General features: G+C 35.2%; 1 protein-coding gene across 2 annotated transcripts in view; it reads right to left on the bottom strand.

Moving 5' to 3' along the window:
* EDIL3 (EGF like repeats and discoidin domains 3) overlaps nucleotides 1-25,361 on the bottom strand; it is a 455,143-nt gene that overhangs the window by 108,515 nt on the left and 321,267 nt on the right. For both annotated transcript variants that reach the window (XM_028849561.2, XM_001082527.4), the window contains 3 exons: nucleotides 14,653-14,808; nucleotides 12,868-13,012; nucleotides 8,458-8,642 (listed from right to left, as the gene is read on the bottom strand). In XM_028849561.2, the coding sequence (XP_028705394.2) occupies nucleotides 8,458-8,642; nucleotides 12,868-13,012; nucleotides 14,653-14,808 (486 nt within the window). The remainder of the gene's footprint in view (nucleotides 1-8,457; nucleotides 8,643-12,867; nucleotides 13,013-14,652; nucleotides 14,809-25,361) is intronic.

Consider the following 25,361-nt stretch of genomic DNA (forward strand, 5'->3'; position numbering starts at 1 on the left):
GATAAACGTGTCCTTAGTCACATCTTAAATAATCTCAGAGAAGAATCTTACCAAAGATCTATACAGAAAAGGCTTTGTCTAGGTCCAGAAGATACACCATGCTAAAGAATTAAAATAGCGGCATAAAACGAGCAGACATTAGACATTTGAAAGTCACTTCACTGAGGCATGTTTTCCCCACACAAATGCTGATTGTATTAATTAAAAAGAATTGAATGCAAAATTTTCTATAAACAAATTTTATTTTGACATCAGCTAGCAAATCAATACTTCATAAATGAGAGATATTTACAATCATAAATGTAAACAAAGAGTGAACTACCTATTATTATAGCATCACTGGCTTTGAGGAAATATTACGAAAGTCTCTGGGATAAACCAAAGCAATTAAGCCAGGTGAGCTTAACTATGTGCAAGCTCGCTGGACAGAGCAGGGTTCTCTAAAACATAATGTATGAATAACAAACATATCGTTGGGTTCTGGGCAGAAAATATTACAATTTACATTCCTATTTCTTATTTATTTTATTTTAAACCAAAAATATAGGAAATTCATTTTCCAAATATTTCATACGTGTGTTTGTGTATATTCAATGCTCAGTAACACTGGAAGGGATATACAATCGTTACAATGTGGCACCACAAATTTATTTTTATTTTTTTTGTTTTTTGGTTCTTTTTGAGACCGAATCTCGCTCTGTCACCCAGGCTGAAATGCAGTGGCGCGATCTCGGCTCACTGCAAGCTCCGCCTCCTGGGTTCACGCCACTCTCCTGCCTCAGCCTCCTGAGTAGCTGGGACTACAGGCGCCCGCCGCCACGCCCGGCTAATGTTTTGTATTTTTAGTAGAGACGGGGTTTCACTGTGTTAGCCAGCATGGTCTTGATCTCCTGATCTCGTGATCCGCCCGCCTCGGCCTCCCAAAGTGCTGGGATTACAGGCGAGCTGAATCCACAGAATCTGCAGAGCCTGGCAGAACCCACCAGGAGCTCTTATTCAAGACAAGGTAAGTGGCTAGAGCTATGCTGGTCAGGACTGGGCATTGGAGGGGCTTCCTAATCCAACAGATATCCCGTGAAAAAAATGACTCACTTCAATCATTTTAATAGTCTAGAAAATACTATGATAAAAATCATCTCATAGGCTTCCTGACAAGTGCTGAATCCCCTTTAGACAACTGACTGGCTGTGCAATCTTTAACAGGCTTGTCTGATTCTTCATTATAAAACAAACATAACTTAGCTCACGGAGAGGGCTGCTTTAAAGACAAAATGAGATTACTGATTACAATTGATTGTAATTTTATTTAAAAGCCTTTACAAATGCTCATAATATTTGAAACAGTATTCCCAAGCTCTAAATTTTACTCATTGGCATATTTTCAGTTCATATTTTTAGAAGAGAATGGTTACCATTCTTACAGCTATGTTTTGTTACTAAAAAGATAACTTAATATGTCACAAATGAAAATTCATTTGCACACACAGGAATCAGAAGTCATCTAATTTGCATTATCATAAAACAGGAGTGGGCCTGTTGTGCTCATGAAATTCTTTTAATTTCTATCATTGTTTTTCAATGGTTTCAATACCACTTCTAAGCAGAAGCATCCAGCATCCTACATTTCTGTTTCTTGCTTTTGGAATTTTGAATTCATGACAATTAGGGCATCAGTAATCATACATGCAGGCAGACATAATACTGAGTATGTCTTTCAGTTCCTTGCCCATGGCATTGTGTTTTGTTATAACAGGTGCCTCAGATATACTTATTTTAATTCAAAAAGTATAAAGTCATTAATAACCTCCAAACCATAAAACTTCTATGCATTTTTTAATGTACCACTGGAGCTTGTCTTTCTGAGATTGTACCCTGTATCTGGGGCTAATCTATTTCCTTCTCATTGACACCAGAAACTATTACTTTGGGCCTTTTTCATGATTTTCCATATGTAAGTGCTTGTGTGTTAGTATTTAATAATTGCTTACTATATCTTACTTCCTTGTCTCATGGAAGTTTTTGTTGTCTAAGCTGTTTTTAGAGAGATGTAAGACACTAAACCAAATAAATGACTCAAAATTCGAATGGATGGAAAGGTAGGGGCAATATTTTGAGTATTAAGTAGACATGTTATTCATTGTACAAAAGTTAACTTTTGATAGGTTTATTTGAAGTTTAGATTGCTATATTTGTATCATTAATTGTTATATGACCTTTTGTTAGCTTCATACTTGTGCTACATTACAAAGAAATCAGCTGGTGGTCTTGATAATTTTCTAATTTCTTTGGATTCGTCCAGCCATCAGTTAGGCACCAGAATTTTACTGGTGTGAGGGATTTTAAAAGGAGAAGATAGGCTGGGACTGATCTTTTTGTGTAATGTCTCCATTTTACATAAAAAAGAAAGAACACTGAAGTCTCAGAGTATTGATATAATTGGTCAGCCCTCACATCTATATTTTGTGCCTTAAATTCTGCACTCCTTACACTACATTGATATTGACTGCACTTTTCTTTGTACTCTAAGTATTTTCTGTACAAATGCCCTTTCAATTTTGTTCTGTTTATTAAAAGTTCTTTTTTTCTAATTGGATAATGGGGATTCCCTTTGACATCATACAATTATAAAAGTCAAAAAGATTTCTTATTCATGGTATGTGGTTTAAAAAATGAAACAATACATAAGGATGACTTATAGTCCTACCAAAGTCTGAGCATCCTTTGATTCCCTTAGCACACCCCAACATATATCAATACTATAGAAGAATGGAAGCTGTCTCACAATCATACACAAGTTTCATTACTTGACCCTTTTAGATCTTCTTTTTAGGTGAACCCTTCATAAATGAGAAACATTAGAAATCAGAATAATCCTTCCTATTGACAAATGTTTCCAGTGGCCTGGTGGTCACTTAATTTTGAAAACCTTTCCTTTAGTTCTCCTGTAAATAAATTGTTCAGAAGGCAAAAGAAGTTAATGGCTTTAATGAAGTTATAATTTTATGTCTAGAATACTCCCTTTTAAAAATCTGACATGATCTAAATTAAATAAGGCTTATTTAATTTGAAAGCTTATATTCAATTGATTTCTTACACATTTCCACAAAATTAGTATTGAAATGAAAATCTGTAGAGTCAGATGTGATTTTGACAAAGGTCAACACTAAAATGTTCAGTCTAACAACTCTATTAATTCTACTAATTTGGTTGAAATACTATGCAGATTACCTTAAATTAGCAAATGTCTTATGAAATAGACCAAAAGGTCATTTCTTGGGTGGGATTGTGACATTTTCCTTCCTGTTAGTCCTTTATATTATGTTGCCCTTTATGAAATCTGAAAAACGTTTCAGTAGATTTAATTATGAATAGTAAATTATCCATTTTCTATAGTCACCACCAATATGGCAATGAATACACATGAAATGTATTCATTATAACAAAATTTGTAGTATTTTACTTTAAAATAAGTTTTCAGTTAATCCAAGTTAATTCTCTGAGTGCAGTTTTCTTAGTTCCGTGAACAAAACCAAAATGAATCAGTATATTTCTTCACAATTAATAGCATGATCATTAGCAATGTCACTGCTCCTCATAGAATGTCTTTAAGCATCTTAACAATGTTTAATTTCAGTTTGTCTAATATGAGCATAAATAAAAAAAGAAATTAATATTTCTGTTGAAAGCCATTGATAATAGACATAAAAATACATAACCACTTTAGTAAAAATACAGTTTCAGTAGAGAAGATTGGCAAATGAGAAATTATTCACTTTAAATTATTACTACTGGATAAAGAAGCTGAACAATCTGATGTTACCTAGATAAAGACATTTCAAAGTTTTTATGTGCCAATGCCAATATATGTAATTTATCAACACAAGGAAGTGAAGAATACATATGCAAATCTTCAATTTTGATTAAAATTGGTGGTGTCTAATTCTGTTCTCCTGAGGCACACAATCCACCAGAAAGGAAAAGAAGGGATCTATGCAATACTGGGTACCTACTGCATGTTTCCACTGTTCTGTTATTTGTTTTATTTAATCCACCTTAAGAGCCATCACAATTTCTGACTTCTTTGTTTGGAAACTAACTACAGAAGCTAATAGTCGTAACCTAAAAACATCTCTGTGAGTTAAATGTTACTTTATTTTTATAACAAAGATTAATATCTAGCCTAACCATGAGTTAGGAATGTCCAACTAGGAGTTTGGAATAATTGGCTCAGAATCTTTCAATTTCAATGTTGGTAAGATTTTCTTGAAAGTTAAAAACTAAAATTTGACCTTTGGGAGGCTTTCAGAAAACACATTGGTAGGCTTTATTGCTCAAAGTATTAGTTGAATTTTAAAGTTTTACAAAACATCATACACAGAGGTCTGAAAATGCCTCTGTTTAGGGCTTCCTGAGGCCCTCACACATTTTCACCGTGTTCAGATAGAAATAGCATAATAATTTTATGAATAGTAGCAACTCAAGAAAGCTAGCCAATTAGGTAGGATCACCTCTTAAAAAAAAAAAAAAAAAAAATCACACAAGAATATTTGTTTGAGAAGTTCCAGACATTTTGATCTTATAGAAGTGACTAGATGAAACATTAGAGTAATAAAAATAATAGAATGTTAAAATGAGATTTGAATACATACAAATTCCCAAAAGGACACATAAGAATTCCTTCAACTATATCACAATTAGGCATACGGGCATTTTGGGGGGCTGAATTTACAATTGTATTGCCAGATATCTGATTAGCTTTTAGAAAAACCTATTAAATGGAAATAAAACTCTATTAGAGGGTCACGTTTTAGTTGGTATGTAAAAGACATTTCTTAAAAAAATAGCAAGAGATTGATAATGAAGGAAGGGAATTTAAATGGCAGACATGACTTTTCTTCAGAGGAGCTACCGCTCAGAACTGATGCATTTTAGTTAAAAATACACTTAATTCAGAGGCTGATTTTATAAATAAATTCAGGATAAAAATTGACCTCTATGTTACCTCTATATAAACAACTTAAAAAGAAAATCACCCCATACATTGTTATCTATGAAAATGTTAATCTTATTTTCAACAAAAACACTAACAAGCATAACAATATACAGTTGAACAGATTATATGCTCTTGAGGCGAAAAAAACAAAAAATAGTCACAATTCTGGGCCTTTTTCTTGGATGATGTCAGAAAATAAATAAGTAAAAGGAAAGATGTAAATTTACTCTGCCCTGGAGATTCTGAATATGTTTTGATACAACAAAAATTAGACATATATTAGAAGAACTAGTCCTTGAATTAACAGAAAGTCTATTATCAACAGAATGAATCAATTTTAGCATGCAAATAACTTTAAGAAGATAGTTGAAAAATCATCTTGAACAAAGTGTTAGATGGAGGCTCACACTGAAGATTACACCCTGATTCATGAAAAATATTTGTTTAATTTTTATCTTTCCAAAGAAATGTGCCATTTGCAATCCCTTTATGTGGATGTTTCTAGAGTCTACCAACCTCCCGAGCTACTTATGGGGTGTAAAATAGTTTGCCTTATTCCACACGGCATTGTGACTCACAAATAACATTAGCAATATGCAGCCAATCTGATACATGACTGGAATATTTACAGTCTTTAGAATATATAGCAATGAAAAATTTTAAATTGATCATTGTCAAGTCTAACAAAAGGAAAGAAGATTTTCTTCCAAGTAAGAACCTGAAAACTTCATGACAGTTATATATTATAAAAATTTAGTTTCCTTATTTTAAAAAAAAAGACCAGTTCTTCAACAAGAAATTTTAAATTTATCTTTTAAATACTGATAAATTAAGAATATGTACCAGTTGGCCTCTTAAATTGGGGATCAAACTTATATGCTATGTTGGCTCAAACCAATAACTTGAATTATTTTTTGAATGAATCATTCATTTATTCATTCAACAGATTTTTATGGAATGCCCACCATGTGGGTCAGTTAGATGCTGAACCACAAGTTAAGAAAGTCAGGACAGGCATAGTCTCAGCCTCTTGAAACAAACAGCTTAGCATAAAAACACAATTTCCAATACAGTGAGAAAATGATATAGTGACAAAATTACAGAGGATGCAGTAGTATACATGAGAAAGATTTAAGTCAGACGTGGGCAGAATGGATTTGGCAGCAAAACCTTCCCAGAGAAAGGTACATCCGAACTGAAGCTGAAGGATTTAAATACAACAGAAGGCAGATAATGCTGTGGGTAGAGGCTCTTTCCATTCATTTCTTATAACAAGAGGACATTTATAAAGGAATGGGAAGAAGAAGATAGTACTTGGTTTGAATACAAGCAAATTTAGAAGAGTAGGGTAAGAAACGAACTGGGGCCAAATCATGCAAAAACTCTTAGGCTATATTAAGGAAGTTGCACCTTATTCTGAAACAGAGGGAGTAATGAAGGGTTTTAAACAAGAGAGTAAGAGAACAATATTTACCTTTTAGGAAAATACACACACACACACACGAGTTACAACTTAAGAAATGAATTTTTAGAGAGTAAAACCAGAAACGGAAAAGCTGGTTAAGAGGCTTCTGTGAAACCTGGGTGAAAGAGGGTGGTAGCGCTGATGACAGAAGTAGCAGTGGCGATGGTGATACGAAGGGAAATGATTTTAAGATATTTAAGTCATTTTTCCACAGTTGAAATTACCAATACTTGCTAAATCAGTTAATGTGAGTGTGTGGAGCTGGTGAAAGAGATGTTAGCAGGAAGATAATGGGGAGAAGAAGGGTGACCAGGAAAGGACATTGGGAAACATCTGCTATGAGGATGGAAGAAAATAGAAAATAGTGTAAGCTAAGCCAGATAAAAGGAATATTTTAAGCAAGGGGTAATATCTTAATGTCTTAAGAGCTTGAATAGTGTATTGCTCACTTACGTGTCATCACTACTTCTCATGTTATATGATGCTTTCTAGATTCATCACAAACATTTGTTAAATGAATAATTTAATTTAGTAAGCACTGCTACTTATAAGGTTGGGTTCTGGGATGATATATTAGAAAACATACTCCTTACCTTCAAAAAGTTCATAGAACGATAATACGAGAAAGACTTACATAATTACCCATAATGTGTGCTAGCTAATGATAGCTGAATAAAGCTCTAGATCAATAAAGAATGTTAACAGAAAGTAAAGAAAAAAGTGAATATTTCTACTTGTGAGTATAAGAAAAAGCAAGGCCAACTGAAGAAAAAAACTGAAAAAAGAAGCCTGATGTGGTGGCTCATGCCTGTAATTCCAACACTTTGGGAGGCTGGGGCAGGAGGACTGCCGGAGGTAGGAATTCAAGATCGGCTTGAGCAACACAGTGAGACACCTGTCTGCACAAAAGAAAAAAAAAATAGCTGGGTATAATGATGTGCACCTGTAGTCCTAGCTATTTGGTAGGCTGAGGCAGGAGGACCACCGGAGCCCAGGAACTTAAGGCAGCAGTGAGCTATGCTTTCACCACTGCTCTCTAGCCTGGGCAACAGAGTGAGCCCCGTCTCAAAAAAGGAGAGGAGCAGAGAGGAGAGGAGACAAGAGGAGAGGAGAGGAGAGGAGGGGAGGGGAGGGAGGGAAGGAACTATTGCAAATTTCAGGTAACCTGATAAGAACCATTACAGATTTAGCAAATCTTGTTTGATAGGGGTGGAATTCGCTATTTTAAATTGTTTTCATGATTTCTGGGAATGCAATGAACTACTACAGTTTTTAAACTCATGAATACAGCATAAAAATCAACAAGAACAGAACTCGTATCTTTCACTATAAAGTGATCTCATTACGGAATTGAGTTGTCTTACTTTTTGCCAGAGAAGCCACTAACAAACCTGTGCATATTTAAACGTGCTCCACAAATAAGTGAGTTTCATGAAGATTGTTTTAAAAAGCACTGACTGTAACCTTAGTTCATTTGCAAATGATAAATAAACTGCAGTATCTATGGTTTCCTTCTATAAGCAAGATCTGTTTTGAGAATGTAATCAAATATCTTCATTGCTTAGCAACCACAAGTAAGGAGCTAATATGTCATGAGTCATGATTCTATGTGAACAGTTTGCAGGTCAGTGGCATGATTTCAATGCCCTATGGATTCCTGCTGTCATGCTTTCAAAGCCAATATTAATACAAAGTATTAGAATGGATGAGAGTTAAGATGCAAATGCTCTCCTAATCAATCAATTGACATACACATAGTGTGATCTGGTACAGTCTCCTGCATCAAGCTGACACTAGCATCTATAAACCAAGGCCAGCGTAAAAATAGCCCATAGACATGGCTTCATAAGGAATTTGTGTTTTACCAATTTAGTTAAGCCAAAGATGAAGGCACATTTAAATTAGCGTGAAGGTAACGACTCTGACACTCACCTAATCAACAGGAAATCTTCTAAGAAAGAGGAATAGTGGGTAGTTAAACAGTTTTGGAAAATTTTACCTGTAACCACTGTGACTGGTCATTGTGGCCAGAGGTCCAGGCATTCACTTTGCCTTGCTTGTCCAGTCGAGCTTTCCTTGGTTCCCAAGTGAACATGTCCATGTTGAGGGTTCTGAAGACGCTGGAGGCAGTGATCTGATAGTCTTGTATATGTCCTGATTTCATACCCAGAGGCTCAGAACAACCTGAAAGAAAATGAGAAGGGCTCCATGAGAATAATAATTTATCACCCTGGAACTTTTCTGCATTCATTTTGGATAGGCAAGAGAAGATTAAACATAATACTATTCATTCCTTCAAAGAGAAAGCATCTAAATCCAAAAAAAAGCTATAATCAGAAATAAATCTGAAACAAAATCGAAAAACAAGATAGTCAATTCAAGCTATTTTGTCTGAATATATTTTGGAAAAATTGAAAACAGGACAATTTAAACTACTCTTCTGCGATAGATGATTTTGCAAAATGAAAACAATGCTGAAATGCTCTCTCCTGCCTCATTACTGGAGGCCTCCTGACTGCTACCTAGTTTTCAACAGTTTCATTTTGTCTTTAGAAATGGGACATTTTCTCACAAAGTATATTTGTTTTTCTTTTATTTGTTTTCATATTACTGCAAATGAAAATTCCCTCAGTACAAAGTCATTTTCACAAGCTGCTCCACTGTTGTATTCTAAACTGGACAGCATTTTGTTTTTCAAGAAATACGTTAATCTTTATCACTGATTCTTACAGCACCAACATCATTTATTCTGTAAGACAGGAATCTCGTATTTACTGACGGTATGCCATGTGCCAGGCATTGTGCAAGCATAATTTAAACTAATAGATAACAGAAGATAATAAGACAATTCTAGCTAAAACCACCACTGAACAAACCTTTTAATACATTATTTTATTTCAATCATATTCAATAACCTATAAAGTTTAGGTATTTTTGTAAGATTCTCAAATCTACAGCATATATTTTTGAGTTTAATATGGTAAAAATTTTGGCCTGCCTGTCCTTGAAAAATTATATGTATGTACATATATTTGTGTGTGTATACATATACACACAATTTCCCAATCTTGGATTGCAACTGTGACAAAATGCTCTTTACAGTTTTTGTGATAGAGAGCATGATTCTATCATCATACGAGCCAGGGGCTGAGTCTTCTTTATGTGAAACTGTTAAATTGTGGTCAAGTAACTCAAAAGGTAAGTTTGATCATCAAAGAAGCAAAGATGACAAGAGGACACTCCTCCAACCCGATACTTTCTCCTCACACTCTACTGTCTCCCATTTCCCAGCTGCGTGGCCTTGCCCTGTTATTTAACAACTTTCTACCTAAATTTTCTCATCTGTAAGATGGTGATAATAATAGAAACTACCTCAAGGAAGTGTTCCACGAAATTACTTAATAAACATAAAGTACTTAGAAACAGTGCTGGCACACAGCATTCAGTCAATATTAGCTATTTGTATGATTTCTGTAAAACTCATCCCAACAGATGGCAATGGTAAGTCCCCAAATATCAGCATATCAACAAGTACTCAATAATATTTAATTATTGTGTACAGTTTCCAAAACTAGACCTTTTTTGGAGTCTAAACTATAAAAGAGGTGCTTTAGAACTCTTAATTGATCAATAATTCTTAGCTATAACTAATTGCTTTCTGTCCTGGTCAATCTAAATTACTTCTTCCTTCTTGAGGCTCCCCATATTTCCCTTCACCTCCACCTTCTAGGAAATGCATATCCTATGAAAACATGGAAAATATGACAAGGAGGGCTGTGTATCTTAACACGAGTGCATTTTGGTATAGGAGATATGTATCTGAAGCCTCATGTTAAAGATAGATGTAATGCCTACCTGTATATTCTGGGTGGGAAAAAAAAAAAAAGTCATAACAATTCTCTAAGAGTCTAGAAAGTTCTAACAAGCTTAATGGCAAGCTGTTTATCTTCAGGAAGTTAGTTTCACAGTAACATACATTGTCTGCATTGAAAAATTCTGACTTGTTCTTTTATCCCCATCTTTGCCTCTACCTGCATACCACCCCTCAAGCCTTTGAAAACTTTGCTTAGTTTCCAGGAGACACAAAGAAAGAGGAAAGGTAGTTGTTTCTTTCCTTTTGTGATATAACATAGTATTGAAGTACTGGATAGAAAAGGAATGCCTTTACTTTGACCATTTCTGCTTAGCCATAAAATTCACTTTATACCCATTTTGTTGTCTAGTATTTATCTCAGAATTGCCAAATTATTGGTTCATAGAATGAATGGATGAGTATTTCTCCTCTAATTAGGGTCATAATCTATTTTATTCCAAACATTTTAAGTCATACTTCTTTCAGAGAATTTAGGAGTTGATCTTCAAAAGTCTCTGGGAAGAGATTATGTGCTGATCTTCTAGGCAGGGTGAAAGATTTTAGTAACAATTTACTGAATACAATAAGGCTTTACAGTGTTCCACTGGATTGTGGGGAGTAGTTTGGTACATTACATTAGTGTTTATTTCCAAGTGTTACAGCTAACCTCTCTGCCAATGTGCCTCATGCCACATATTTTACTTCTTATCCATATGATTTCATGCATATAAATTAATTAACTCTTTCACCAGCGTGGCCAGCACTTGAACAAAATGAAGTATTAACAATGAAATTGGTATTTCTATAATGAAGTGCTCTAGTTTTTTAAAGCAACCATTGAGAGATATTACTCTCTGCATGCAAGTTCAAAATCAATTTGCTGTGCTGGGAGATGCAGCACTGCTTCTTTTTGAGAAAATAAAACCTGTAAAGTGTCAGGTGTAACGTCTTGTCAAACTTGGAAGTAAAATATATTCACGTCTTAGGGGTGTAACCATGCCATGTGTGAAAGACTGACCCTCATGAATCAAAAGACTGAAAAATTGTAGAAGGCGATGTTAAGCAACTAAAAACCATGTGACTTGCAGCAGACCTCATCATATTGTGGCTTCCTCTTGATTGCTTTATGATAAATGGCTTAGGGATGACACTGGTCTGTGGTGATATAGTGACACGGAATACAAACACTGTACAGCAATAAGTCTGCTAAGATTTACTGAATCTTAATAACTGGAGTAAACAAACTGGATTAAATTACCAAAATAAGGAAAAGATCTCTGTTAGGAAAATTAATGGTACTAAAGCAAATGTTGATTGCTTCAAAAAATACACCAATATAGAATATGAAAATGTGATTCTTAAAATAGGTTCACTTGCCTGTACAAATTGCTTTAATTCTTAAAATGTAATGGGCTTATTAAAAATTGGCTATTTAATAGTAAATTTTATTTACTTGAAAATCATTCCTTTTTTAGGCAACACAAATAAATTTAGGAAGAGAAACAGATATAAAGTATGTGCTTTAACCTATAGGCAGCCTCTTGAAATGAATAAAAAGCTCATAGTTGTCTCTTTGCAGGGACTTGTTCTCCCATTTTTAATTAAGTGGTATTGTTTTAGATTTGGTAAGTGTTTTTCCTCACTTCAAGGTTACACTAAAAAGTGGAGCACACATGCACTTTTAGTTTTCTTCACAGTTATTTGAACAAAATAATTTCAGGCCACTGTGGCAAAGATAGTTTGTAAATTGTGATGCCAGACATATAAGAACAACTACCAAAAATATAATAAGTGAAATGCCTAGATACAATTTTCTATTTCATTCAGAATCTAACTATATTGAAATGGGGCCACTGTAAGACCCACACATTAGGTCTTCATCTTTACATCTAATATTGAAGTTCCTGTGGGACAAGAATTATTTAACTCCGAGTCCTTTGATAGGTTATCCTTGAGTTGGATAACCACTATTTGTACAATAAGCAGGTTGCTAGCTAAGAATGATCCAAGAATGAATTTATATTAGCAATCTTGGTATTGAAGTATTGTCCCCTTGGGAGGAATGATAAATTTACATGTTTCATAAAACCTAAAAAAAAGTTCTTATGGTAGACAGACAAAGTTCTTATGGTAGATGGACAAAGATAAACTTACTCTTCTGTGTTATATAGCCTACCCTTAACTGCAATTTATGAGGTCGGGTAGATTCTAGTTCTTACTAAACTTTTGTCAGAAAACATAAATCAAAGTTATTATGCAAAACAATGAGACACATTTAAAAGTGACAAGTTTCCCATGAGAATTCCTTGTGCTTTCTTTGACCACCCAACAAAACACATTACTCTTTCTACATTAATTCTACCCTGTAGCATGTTTTAGAACTTGTTTATTCTACACATAAACACACACTGGTTTTCCCTGAACCATGTTGTAGACAGTTTGCCCCAGAAATACATTTCTGTGGTTGTTGAATTTGCAGGTTAGTAACAGGCTACATACAAATATGCTTTTTGTTTTCTTTAAAGAGAATACAGAAATAGTTAATTTGAGACTTACCCGACAGTTCACAGCCAAGAAGTTCCATTCGCAAAGTGCAATGTCTTCGACAAACTTGGGGATAGAGTCTTACATACTGAGCTTTTATGGGGGGTGTGAAAGAGTTAGCATATGGAGTATTGTTATCAATGTTTCCACGAAACACCTGTGTAAAAACAATACAGAGTTTAAAATCATTCATTGCAACAGCTTCTTTTCCTATTTTTACATATTGACCCTATCTACACCTTATCAAAAATAATTGTTCAAAGATCAGATTACGTAATTTGGGAGCATGGAGCATTTGAGAAGTGCCTTGCCATGAGCACTGACTATAAAATCCACACATAAAATCCTAATTAAAGCCATAAACCACTGTGGCTCATGATTTGCTCTATATTCCACTGTGATGGTCCTGTCAATTTTAAGGCCAGTCTTTCAGAACCAGGGGAGTGCTCTTCTCTTTTTTTGATAAATGGACACCTTAAATCCTTCAGTTTAAGCTGGGACTGTCTGCCCATTTTGCTACTTAGTATTCGTACTTTTGTGGGTAGAATCCAGTCTTTGCTACTGCTTCCTGATCATCCAGTGTCTCTAATGCTACGATTAGATTTATGATGCTTTAAGGTTTAACTCATCAAGATTATATCTTCATCAGCCAGTCCCAAGTAATTGGATAATAGAATTCTTTATTAAAATTTCCAGCCAAAAACTATGTTTGCCTCTAAAATTCAAGTACTATAATGTGTCATTGTAAATTCATTAAGGTTTATTTTTATTTTACCTTTCATGTAAACCTGATAATCCAAAAACCTTGTTTAAATTCATTTAAGAGGGTAATTTTAAAACTATTTTATATAATTTATTAGAGTCTAGTATAATGCTTGATTTTAAATGGGATGATCTCCAGTTCTGATATTTTTAAAATTAAAATTTTTGATGAAGAGCTAACGAAAGAATTGGGAATATCATAAGAAAAGAAAAGGAGGTATTGAATATTATATCCCATACCTCTAAAATATTTTATTTTGCTATGTAACAAATCTTTCTTCCAATATGAAGCATATAAAGATATATATCTCTTCTATCATTTAGTGCTTTTCTTGCTTTTAAGATAATAGTTTTCATTAATATAATAGTTATTTCATTAAGAAGTGCGGAAATTGGCTGGGGTCGGTGGCTCACTCCTGTAATCCCAGAACTTTGGGAGGACAAGGCAGGAGGATCACGAGGTCAGGAGATTGAGACCATCCTGGCTAACACGGTGAAATCCCATATCTACTAAAAATACAAAAAGTTAGCCGGGCGTGGTGGCGGGCGCCTGTAGTCCCACCTATTTGGGAGGCTGAGGCAGGAGAGTAGGGTGAACACGGGAGGCGGAGCTTGCAGTGGGCCGAGATCGTGCCACCACACTCCAGCCTGGGCGATAGAGTGAGACTCCGTCTCAAAACACAAAACAAAACAAACAAACTAAAAAGTGCGTTAATCACGAAAGCAATAAAAATGAAATAAAAATGTATCCTTCAAATAAAGCTTAATTGTCATACAAAAGACTATGCCCATCTGTGTCAAAGTATTTGTAGCACTACCAATTAAAATGTGTGAAAATCTTAAATGTCAGCCATTTTAAATTTATAAATTGGAGAAATTACTACTTCCTTCACCACACTAGCCCAATTAAAAACAAGAAGCATCGGTAATTTATTTTCATCAACATAAGTCTTCTCCTGAAGACCTTGTCATTTGATAGTCAATGATTATCAATGACATTTTACTTTTAAATTAAATAGGTTAAATTACTCTTACCATGTCTTCATTGGTGCCTTTCACTTTGTACATTGCCCAAGTCTTTCCATCATTACTGTAGGCAATTTTGTAGGATTTTATATACTCTGGGCTTCCAATCCTCTTGGCTCCTTGGGTAATCACACCAGTAACTCTCATTTTCCTTTGCAAATTTATCTGAAAAGACAAGCATAATCAACAATAACCTTATTGCTTTCAGGATAAAAATACTGAAAATACGAATTTTAGAAATGGAACATTGTTAATGCAGATAAATAATAATATAAAAACTAATAATTTTCATATAGTTTTTACAGATAAATGTTTACAATAGGCATATATTAAGTTTAGCTTCAAAATTCCTTTCTATACTGGAATACTATTTTTAAGTAAACAAATATTTGTGAACAGGCTTTGAAAAGGGCAATATGCCCCAAAAACGTAAGTATAGAAAGCATCTGGTTTCTCACGACATGCAGATGTAACTTAATAAACTGAAAAATGGTAATATTCTCTTGTCAACGTAATCTGTGTCATTAGTATAAAACTCTATTGTCAACACAACTGTTAATGTGTATAAACTGATGAAAGCAACAGTTCGCTTCAGGAGTAACATACATCAAATAAAATTGTTAATATTCTTCTCATATTTAATAGAGATATCTTTTTGACACTTAATATTTAATAACAATTAAATGCTACAATGTAGAAAAGTGCCTTATTCATATCTGGTAAACATTAAAATTTCATATATGGTAAACATTAAAATTAAAATGCCTTTATGATGTCTATAAAATCTTTTAAATATTGTTGATGAATTGCTATAAATCACCCTCTCCAAAAATATAAACCAGAAAAAAATTAAATATGTCATACCATAATATTAAGTTAATGACTCAGATATTATTTTCCAAAGAAAACCAGAAAATCTTCAGATTCATGTAAGTGATTAGAGTTTTCCACTGTAGGATGAGACTTTGAGAGTTAGCATTTGAAATGCACACACAAGGGTGTGCATGATGAAAACAGCCACTCTATCACCATTGTTTCTGAGTCTCCCAAAGTCTCATCTTCCCCATTGAAACCCCATAAAATCGTTCCCTTAACTATTTCCCACAAGGTGATTCTCAGTCTTATTCATATATAAAGAAAATCTGGAGTTTTGATGGGTACAATTTTTGCGTAAAAATTCTGGGCCGATGTTCCCTTTTTTTCTTGGACAATGCTAAGTGGATGGACTCAGACATCCACGTTTGGTTTTCTCATTTCCATGTTCAGACATCACACAACTATAATCATAATACATTTTAAGTCCCATTCCTCTTTGGAGGTTCAAAAAGACAGTATTCCTCATGAATGTAAATTTTGCTTACTACTCTTAATATTTATCTACATTTATCTCCATTAGTCCTTTAAAGATTGATTTTGGAGTTTTAACTGTGCAACTTGAAACAGGGAATGTTTGAAAGACAGTTTATTTCAGTATGTTAGGTCAATTAGCACACTGCTATGAAAAAGTCATATTCTTTCATTATCTTATGCATGACATTTTCTTTTTTTTTTTAAATCTGAGACTCTTTGCAGTTTAAATATTCCCGATACATACAACATACACAGTGGACACTTTGAATCATGTTTTCTCCCATTTTGGAAGCCAAGTTTCACATTTGATGTTGCTGAACATTCCTTTTTCAATTATCTTTTATCTCATTTCAATTATCTTGTTTATACCTGTTGTAGGCAGCCAAATTATCTTTGCTAGAGTTTTGGCTCATAAGCTATAGAAACTAATTTGCTAAAGCTTTAATTGTAGATGCATAATGGGATCAAAAAATAAAAACCTGAATTTGTATTTTTCTCTAAATCATTAAAAATCATGTAAAAATTCTATTTGCTCTAATATTTAGAAGCTCTGCATATGTATTTTAGGAAGATGGAATTGCAGTTAGTTAAGCATCACCCAGTTTGGGTTGTGTCTAACTTTTAGTAGATATTTGTAATTAAATTTTGGCACTGCTTCCATTAAACACAAAATTAAAATAAAAAAAATTATAAGAATACAGGCTCAGGCTCATTAAGTTTTAGTAATTACAGGTTTTAAGCTTTTGACTTTTCATGTATCTAGCACTATTAAGCTTGGAAAATAATTCAGTATAAGGAAGATAAGTTGTCACCATCATAGTCATACTCAAATTTAATACCAGTAAACTATGTTGCTATAGGAAATAAACTAAGTAAGCCTTGGAAGAAATATATAGTATGATTTTAGAAACACCTCCACTTACAAATATCTACAAGTAATTCCTTTCCATCCCATTCCAACATTATTTTGTGATATCTCTGTAAAATAACAATGGCTAAAAGGTGATCTTAATTTTATTCTCCCTGTATGAACTATCCCACATACTATGTAAAAAGTCTACTGAGGATTGCATCAGAAATGTCTAAATTATTATCTATGAGCTTGGTGGATGCCTGAAAAGAAAATAAACTATTTTCATTTATGTATCTGATTTCAGAGAAATTGCTGTTCCACTGGGTGGTAGGAACACTGTGTATCCTTAAAAAGCAGAAGTGCATTCTAAGGTATTTTGAGCAAACGGTGGCCTCCTACATTAATATAAATAGAAAGAATGATAATCTGAATCTAGAATGCTTAGAACATATGCTAAGGGTATGCAGAAGGGAGGAGCGGACTGATGGGGGTTTCAGTCTTGTTTTCGTCACTTCTGACCTATATAATCTTGAACAATTTGTCTAAGCTTTTTGAAATTTAATTTCCTCCCTGTAAAGGAGGTTTTAATAAAATATGTGAAGATTATATGATATGTGCATGTAAAACATTAACAACATCTGCCACCTAGAAAGCACTTAGAACATTTTTTTAAGTTTTTTTTTTTTTACATGAAAAGGAGCAAAAAAGCATTTCCTTTACCTCTTCTGCCTTTAACCACTCAATGCCAGAAAATTTGGATTTTGAGAAGTGTATTTATAAAAGCAGATAATCATAATGATATGGGGTGGGGAAAGGGAAGTGCTGGGAGGAGAAGGGCAGGGACCCTGGCGAGGGTTCCACTCTGGGGCCTGTGCCCATGGATCTAGGTGAAGACAAACACTCCTGTTTTCATGTCCAAATGCTGCATTTTCCAAGAGCACCTGGCCCACCATGCTCGCATCCTGTGCCTGTAAAAGCCCCCAGACCCTAGTGGGCACACAGGCAAGCAGCTGGGCATTGAGAGGAACAGACTGGCAGAAGAGCACACAGGTGGCTGGATGTGGAGAGGAGCAGAGGAGCAGAAAAGCACCACCGACAGGCACCAGCAGACGCCAGCAGGCCATCGACGGGTGGAACGATGTGGATACCAAGGGGAATTTGGCCAGGGCAGTTGGAGGAGAGTCCTACCGCTGAGCCACCAAACTCTAGGGGAAGACCACCTTCCCACTCCATACCCCTCCTGGCTCCCCATCCACCTCACTGAGAGCTGCTTCCACCACTCAATAAAACCTTGCACTCATTCTCCAAGCCAACATGTGATCTGATTTTTCTGGTACACCAAGGCAAGAACCCCAGGATAGAGAAAGCCCTCTGTCCTTGTGATAAGGCAGAATGTCTAATTGAGCTGATTAACATAAGCTGCCTACAGATGGCAAAACTAAAAGAATACACTGTCACATGCACAGTGGGGCTTCAGGAACTGTAAATGTTCACCCCTAGAAGCTGCTGTGGGGTCGGAGCCCATGCTCCCAATGACCTGCCCATCTGTCTCCTCCCCCTAGGGGTTTTGCACACTGAGACAATGAAGAAGTGAGCTATACCCTATCATAAACCCTGGAAGGGGGAAAAGGGAACTTTTCCTGTTTCAATAACAACCATATAAAGATAATTTTGCAAACGACTTCCAAAGCTATATACTAATAAGACATTTAGGTCTGGCTACTATGGTTAGGGGTGTGTGTGTGTGTGTGTGTGTGTGTGTGTGTGTGTTTAATCATGAGCCTTACAGTGGGGGGCAGGATTAATGGGTTCTTGACAAGACAGCAACTAGCATGGGTTACTGGCCCTCTCTACTGAACCCAGCACTTAAGATGCCCTGGGACAGAACATTGCTGAGCAGGCTTTGAAATTTATCATACTTGAACACAGAAACTATGGTAAAGCCTTAGTGTAAGTGGAAATTTGAGATCCCAGTGTATGTTTGTGTGTCTGGGGTTTATCGAGGGTAACTCCAAGGGCTCATAAAGGTTATCAGGCTTGGGAAGAACTTTCTAGATGTTCTATTTCTCTTTCTCATTCTCAATTTACTTGTTGAGCTCTTTCTGATCTACCCAGTTTCAACCCACTACCAGTAAGAAGCAGTGAAAAAATGTGGGCCAGGCTTAGAGGGGAGTCTGTAGGCACTAACAGGCCTGAGTGTTGTACCCTCTGCCTTCCACATCCCAGTTTATGGACTAAGGAGGTAAATCAGAGTGATGAGGTCCTGGTGAGAGCAGTGTCTGAGGCAGATGAAGTCTTTTGCCGGAAAGGGGACTGTAGAGTCAGTACAGACTATAACTCTGTTATGAGGTATCCTCTCTACATCAACTCAATCCACCAGTAGTAGCTCAAGCTGGGACATGAATTTTACCCTTCCTTCTAGATACATCACTAGCTGAAGTATTAATAACAAATTCTCTAGGGAATGTAAGCACCATGATCAAAAGGAAAAAAACAACAGAACTAATACTAGAATAAAAAGTAGTCTAATAGAGAACAGATTCAGACTTTAAAATTCAAAAGAAATCCCTGAAAAGACAAAGATTTTCTGAAACATAAGAAAGGAACAAGCATATAAATAAGAACCAATTGGTGATACTGGATAATTCGATATAAAAAGATAATTGTCTAAATAACATTTCTAATGGAGTGGTTTCAATAGCAAAGAAGCAAAGAGACAGAGCTGAAGAATAAACTAGTAAGCAGCAAGCCAGGGTTATAAAACCCTTTCCAGAAGGGAAGAGGATGGATTGCTGACATTTCTCATATTGGGAGATGATGCAACTAACAATTTACTTTGAAAATTCTAGAAAAGCAAGAAATAATATAAACTAATTTAAAAGTTCTGCAAGTTTGCTTAATATAAGATCAACATATAACTATTCTACACCAGCAATTATCGACTGAAAATATAACCAAAATAGTGTGATACTGGCACACATGGAGACATGTGAATAGAACAGAATAGAAAACCAATAGATTCCAATATGTAGGAAACTTTTGTATATGAAATAAATAATATTTAAATGAGAGGAAAAAAAAAGACAGAGTATTAAATAATTGGGTTGGGACAATTTGACAGATTTCTCAAATAAATTTAGATAATTGTCTATCATCCTATCCCAGAATAAGTTCCACAAAATAATCAGAGGAAAACACAGAATTAAAAATAATCTCAGAGATGAAAATGGGTTTCTACTCATGACACTGGATTTAAAAATGTTATTAATCAAAGTAAAAACTTCTGCAAGATTAAAAGCAAAATAAAGTCAAAATACAAATGACAAATGGGGATTAAACTTTTACAAATTGTATCATAGCAAATGACTGATCAGTCAAAGATATTATATTATATATAGATAGATAAAATACAACTAACCCAATAGAAATGAGCAAAGGATTTGATTAGTAGCCATTAAAAGGAATGCATATGGATTTTAAACATATGAAAAGATACTCCTATTCATAAAAAAGTAAATTAAATCTACACCAAGTAATCATAATTCACCTATCAAAAACAAAAATCAAAATGTTGGACTACACAATATTAGTAATAATATATAGAACTAGGCATATTTATACCTATGAGACTATAAATGACATCGTTTTCATGTGATAGTGTAACGACATTGTATTTATGAAAGACAATTTGGTTATATGAAACAATGACAACCACATATCCTCTTTAACTCAGCAATTCTATTTTAAAAACGTATCCTACAAATATGAGTAAACTGATGTTGGCAAAAAGTTATTCCTTACAGCACTGCATATGATAAAACACAATTTCAAACAGTTTAAAGTATCTATCAATAGGCATCTAAGTAATTTTATTATGAAAAAGTACAGAAAAGAAGATGCTATTTACTTGTGAAACGTAAGAACAAGAATGAAGGAGGAAAGGAGAAAGGAAGAGGGGGTGAGAAAAGAATGGAGGGATGGTGGAGGGAGAGAGAGAGATCTTAGCATAACACTGTGGAAAGAGTAGTAAGACTTCAGTAACAGGACCGTGTATTGCATACTCCCCCAAAATTTTAAAAAGTGAACATTTTTATCACAAGAACATCACAGGTAAAGTTCACAGGAAGGTGACAATCTGGGAGAAGATATCTGCAATGTCTAGATTTGACAGGGGCTTCTTCTTTCTTCTTCCTTCCTCTTCCTTCCTTCTTCCTTCTTTCTTCCTTCCCTCCTCCTCCTCCTCCTCCTCCTTCTTCTTCCTCCTCCTCCCTCAGCCTCCCTCCTCCTTCCTCCTCCTTCTTCTTTCTTCTTCTTCTTCTTATTTTGAGACGGAGTTTTGCTATGTCACCCAGGCTGGAGTGCAATGGTATGATCTTGGCTCACTGCAACCTCTGCCTCCCGGGTTCAAGCGATTCTCCTGCCTCAGCCTCTCGAGTAGCTGGGATTACAGGTGTGCACCAACCACTCCTGGCTAATTTTGTATTTTTAGTAGAGACGGAGTTTCTCCATGTTGGCCAGGCTGATCTTAAACTCTCAACCTCAGGTGATCTGCCCGCCTCAGCCTCCCAGAGTGCTGGGATTACAGGTGTGAGCCACCGTGCCGGCCCACAGGGACTTATTACTAAGTACACTAGTTCTCAAACATTTGGTCTCAGTACTTTTTAAAACTTTATAACTATTAAAAGCCCCAAAGAACAAACACGGGCACAAGTGTGCGCACACACACACACACACACACACACACAGACACACATGCCATTGTGGGTTATATATATATGTAAATATTTATCATATTAGAAATTAACACTGACAAATTAAAAATATATTAATTCACCTAAAATGACAATAATGAACACCAGTTAAGTATTACCATAAACATTACATTTTTGTGAAAATAACGATATTGTTCAAAAACAAACAAAAATTTACTGAGAAGAAAGAGTTATTTTATATTTTATCAAATCTCTTTGAAATCTAGCTTAAGAGAAGACAGGTTCTCATATTTGTTTCTATATTCAATCTATTGCAGTATGTTGTTTTGGTTGCAGTATAGGAAGAAAAACTAGCTTCACACAAATATCCAGCCAGAAAAGAAGAGATGACTTAGCAACTTTTCCATATAACTGTGGATATTCTTTGATACCATACCAAAACTTGAAAAGTTTGCTTTTTAAATTTTAACGAAAGTAGTTTGTTAAATTTTAGTTGCTCTGTGGAATCTGAAATCTACCAATGAAGTTTTCATATTCCTTGTGTTAAAATCCATTGGTCTATTTTGCACTTTGAATGGATTTTTCACCCATGCATGGTTTTGTAATATTGTACATTGGTCATTTGCAACATACTGGCTCATTGAGCTATGTAGATTTTCTAAAGGATGACACATTTCACTATATAATACAAAAAACTTGCACTGATTAATATCACTACCAATTTCATCAGAAAAGTTTTTAATTATTGGAAGGTATGAAACTCACATTGACAGTTACAAGTTTTCCAAAATTTTAAATTTCACTTGAAATTTCCAATTTTATAACTAGCAACAAAGACTGTCAGCTGTTTTCATTGATGTGGCAGGACTGCTTTATTCATTTTCAAGAAAATATCTGCCTGATATCCAGGTATGAATAACTATAGTTGGTCTGTCAGTTGTTCTTTGAAGTAAATATGATACAAAAACGTAGGGGAAGGGAGTTGTTTATCTTGAAACTCACACAATCTTGCATAGGCTTTTCCTGTAGACAATGGTCACATTTCAGTACTCAGCAAAAGTGCTTTATGCATAACCCCCTTTTCATCACAGAGTATTACAAGGATTGACATTTAATAAAATAATAAAATTAGTTATCATTACTGCTTCATCAAGGATGTTCTTAAATGAATTGGATACTCTCTTTTTTCACTCCTGTGTGTGTAAAATAAAGATAAATACAATGATGACTAGTATAGTCTGCCGCTATTGTCATTACTTCTGCCAAGGCACTAACAATTTTACTCACCACTGTGTGTGGCATCAGTACAAATGCCAACAGAGTAAAAATGGCAAAGATCAATTTATAAATATTATGAAAGTTGTGTTGATTTGTGAATCTCCTGAATGAGTCTTTGGGATCCTCTGCTTCTTCAAGGAATATGTGAACTACATTTTCAGATGAGAATAACTGATCTAAAATATACAAGGGTGTATGAGTCCATTTTCATACTGCTATGAAGAAATACCTGAGACTGAGTAATTATAAAGAAAAAGAGGTTTAATGGACTCACAGTTCCACATGGCTGGGGAGGGCTCACATGGCAGAAGGAGAAGGAGGGGCAAAGTCATGTCTTACATGGTAGCAGGCAAGAGAATGTGTGCAGGGGTCTGCCCTTTATAAAACCATCAGATCTCATAACAGTTATCCACTGTCATGAGAACGAACAGCATGGGAAATCTGTCCTCATGATTCAATTACCTCCCATGGGGACCCTCCCTTGACACATGGGGATTATGGGAGCTACAATTCAAGATGAGATTTGGGTGGGCACCTAGCCAAACCATATCAAAGGTTTTTTCTTCTTTTCTCTTTTCTTCTTTCTTCCTCTTCCTCCCCCTCCTCCTCCTCTTTCTTTTCTCTTCCTCTTCTTCTTTTCTTCTTTTTTTCCTTCTTCTTTTTTTTTTTTTTTGCAAATCACATAGACACACATTTACACAATGCAAAGAGATGAGGAAATCAATAGAAAATGGAGCAAATGATATTAAAGATAATTCAGAACAAACCTTCACTATTAAAGAAATGCAATTTTGTTAAAAAAAAGATATAACAATTTACAGCCAACAGCATGGCAAAAAAAAAAAAATCAAATAATATCAAGTATCAGTGAAGCATTCTGATGCTGATGATGGGAATGTAAACTAGCATAGTCATTTCTATCTGTTAGTTGTTAGTAAAATTAAGCAACCCTATTTCTGTGTATTTTTCCCTGAAAAACATTTGCATAAGTGCTCAAGAAGAAATCCATATACATATCTATTGTAATAACTTTTATGTTAGCAAAGGAGAGCAGCTTAGGTGAGTATTCCAAGAGGAATCGAATATTAAAATATAAAATGTACCTGTGTGTATGTGTGTGTGTGAGCACTCACACAATAAATATACTTTCTAAGAATCAGAAATGATGAACTGGACTTTTATATGGCTATCTAAAAAACACAAGAATATGTGAAAAAGAAACAAGATAATTAAATGCACACAGTACCATGTATGTAAATTTAAAAACACACCTTATGATATAACATCATGTGCCCCCCAATAATGGACTTCAAATCAACACAAAGAAGGTAGAATGAAAGGTTACACATCAGCTACTAGCTTGGGCTCACATAGCGGAAGAGGAATAGGAAGGTGGGAAGAGAGTAACAATTTAATATTAAATGGGAAGATACCTTACCCAGACTGATGATAATAATGTGCCTTGAAATAGGGAGGTGTAGTCTTACATCAGTGCTGGCAGGTGAGATCTGAAGTGGGGGAAAAATCATTGATTTCTCCTTCTCTATTCTCAAGGAAAATGACTTAAATATGGCCATATTATGCAATAGTACAGTTACCTACAAAAGGGACAGGAATGTTGAATACAGAGGTCCTAAATCTCTTGGAATTTCTTCAGTGACAGAAACCTCTTTTGTTCTAATGTGATGAGGTGTGATAGGCTCTTGAATAGTCTCGGGATGAGAGTGGTTGCCAAGAGAACCAATCATGTGATTGGAGGGTTGGAACTTCAGCCCCACCCCAATGTCCTCTAGGAAGAGGAGAGGGACTGAAGTTTGAGTTCACCATTACTGGCCACTGATTTCATCAATCAGGCCTAAATAATGAAACTTCTATAAAACCTCCAAAGAACAGGTTTCAGACAGCTTTTGGGTTGCTGAATACCCAGAGGATCCTGGAGGGTGTCACATCAGAGAGGGCAAGGAAGTTCCTCATCCCTTCCCCCATATCTCACCCTATGCTTCTCATCTGCTTGTTCATCTGTATCCCTGTAATATCCTTTATAATAAACAAGTAAATGTGTTTCCCTGAGTTCTGTGAGGCATCCTGGCAAATTATTTGAACCCAGGGAGGGGAGGGTGTAGTGGGAACCCCAATTCAGATGCAATTAGCATTTGAAGTCTTATGGAACTGTCTTGAGGAAGTCTTGTGGGACTCAGTCTTTAACCTGTGGAGTGTACAGTAACTGGGGTAGTGTAAGAGTTTGCAGTAACTGTGGAATACCCAGTCAGTGTCCACTGAATAACTGGTTGTTGGTGGGGAGAATCATTTTTTTGTGACCACAAGTAAAGTGTTAAGTGAAACAGTAGGAAAAATTTTTTTTTTTCTATCTCATACAAGTATGTTTTCAACTGGTCACAGTGAAAACAATTCTCCTACAAGGGCTTTTCCTTGGGAGCTGGCAATACAAATGTGTCTCAGGCAAAAAGAACAGGTAACCATCTGTTTTGGGTGATAGACCTCCAGTGATTTGGATGGCAAGTATG

Source organism: Macaca mulatta, chromosome 6 (assembly GCF_049350105.2).
Source record: "Macaca mulatta isolate MMU2019108-1 chromosome 6, T2T-MMU8v2.0, whole genome shotgun sequence".
Lineage (NCBI taxonomy): Eukaryota > Metazoa > Chordata > Mammalia > Primates > Cercopithecidae > Macaca > Macaca mulatta.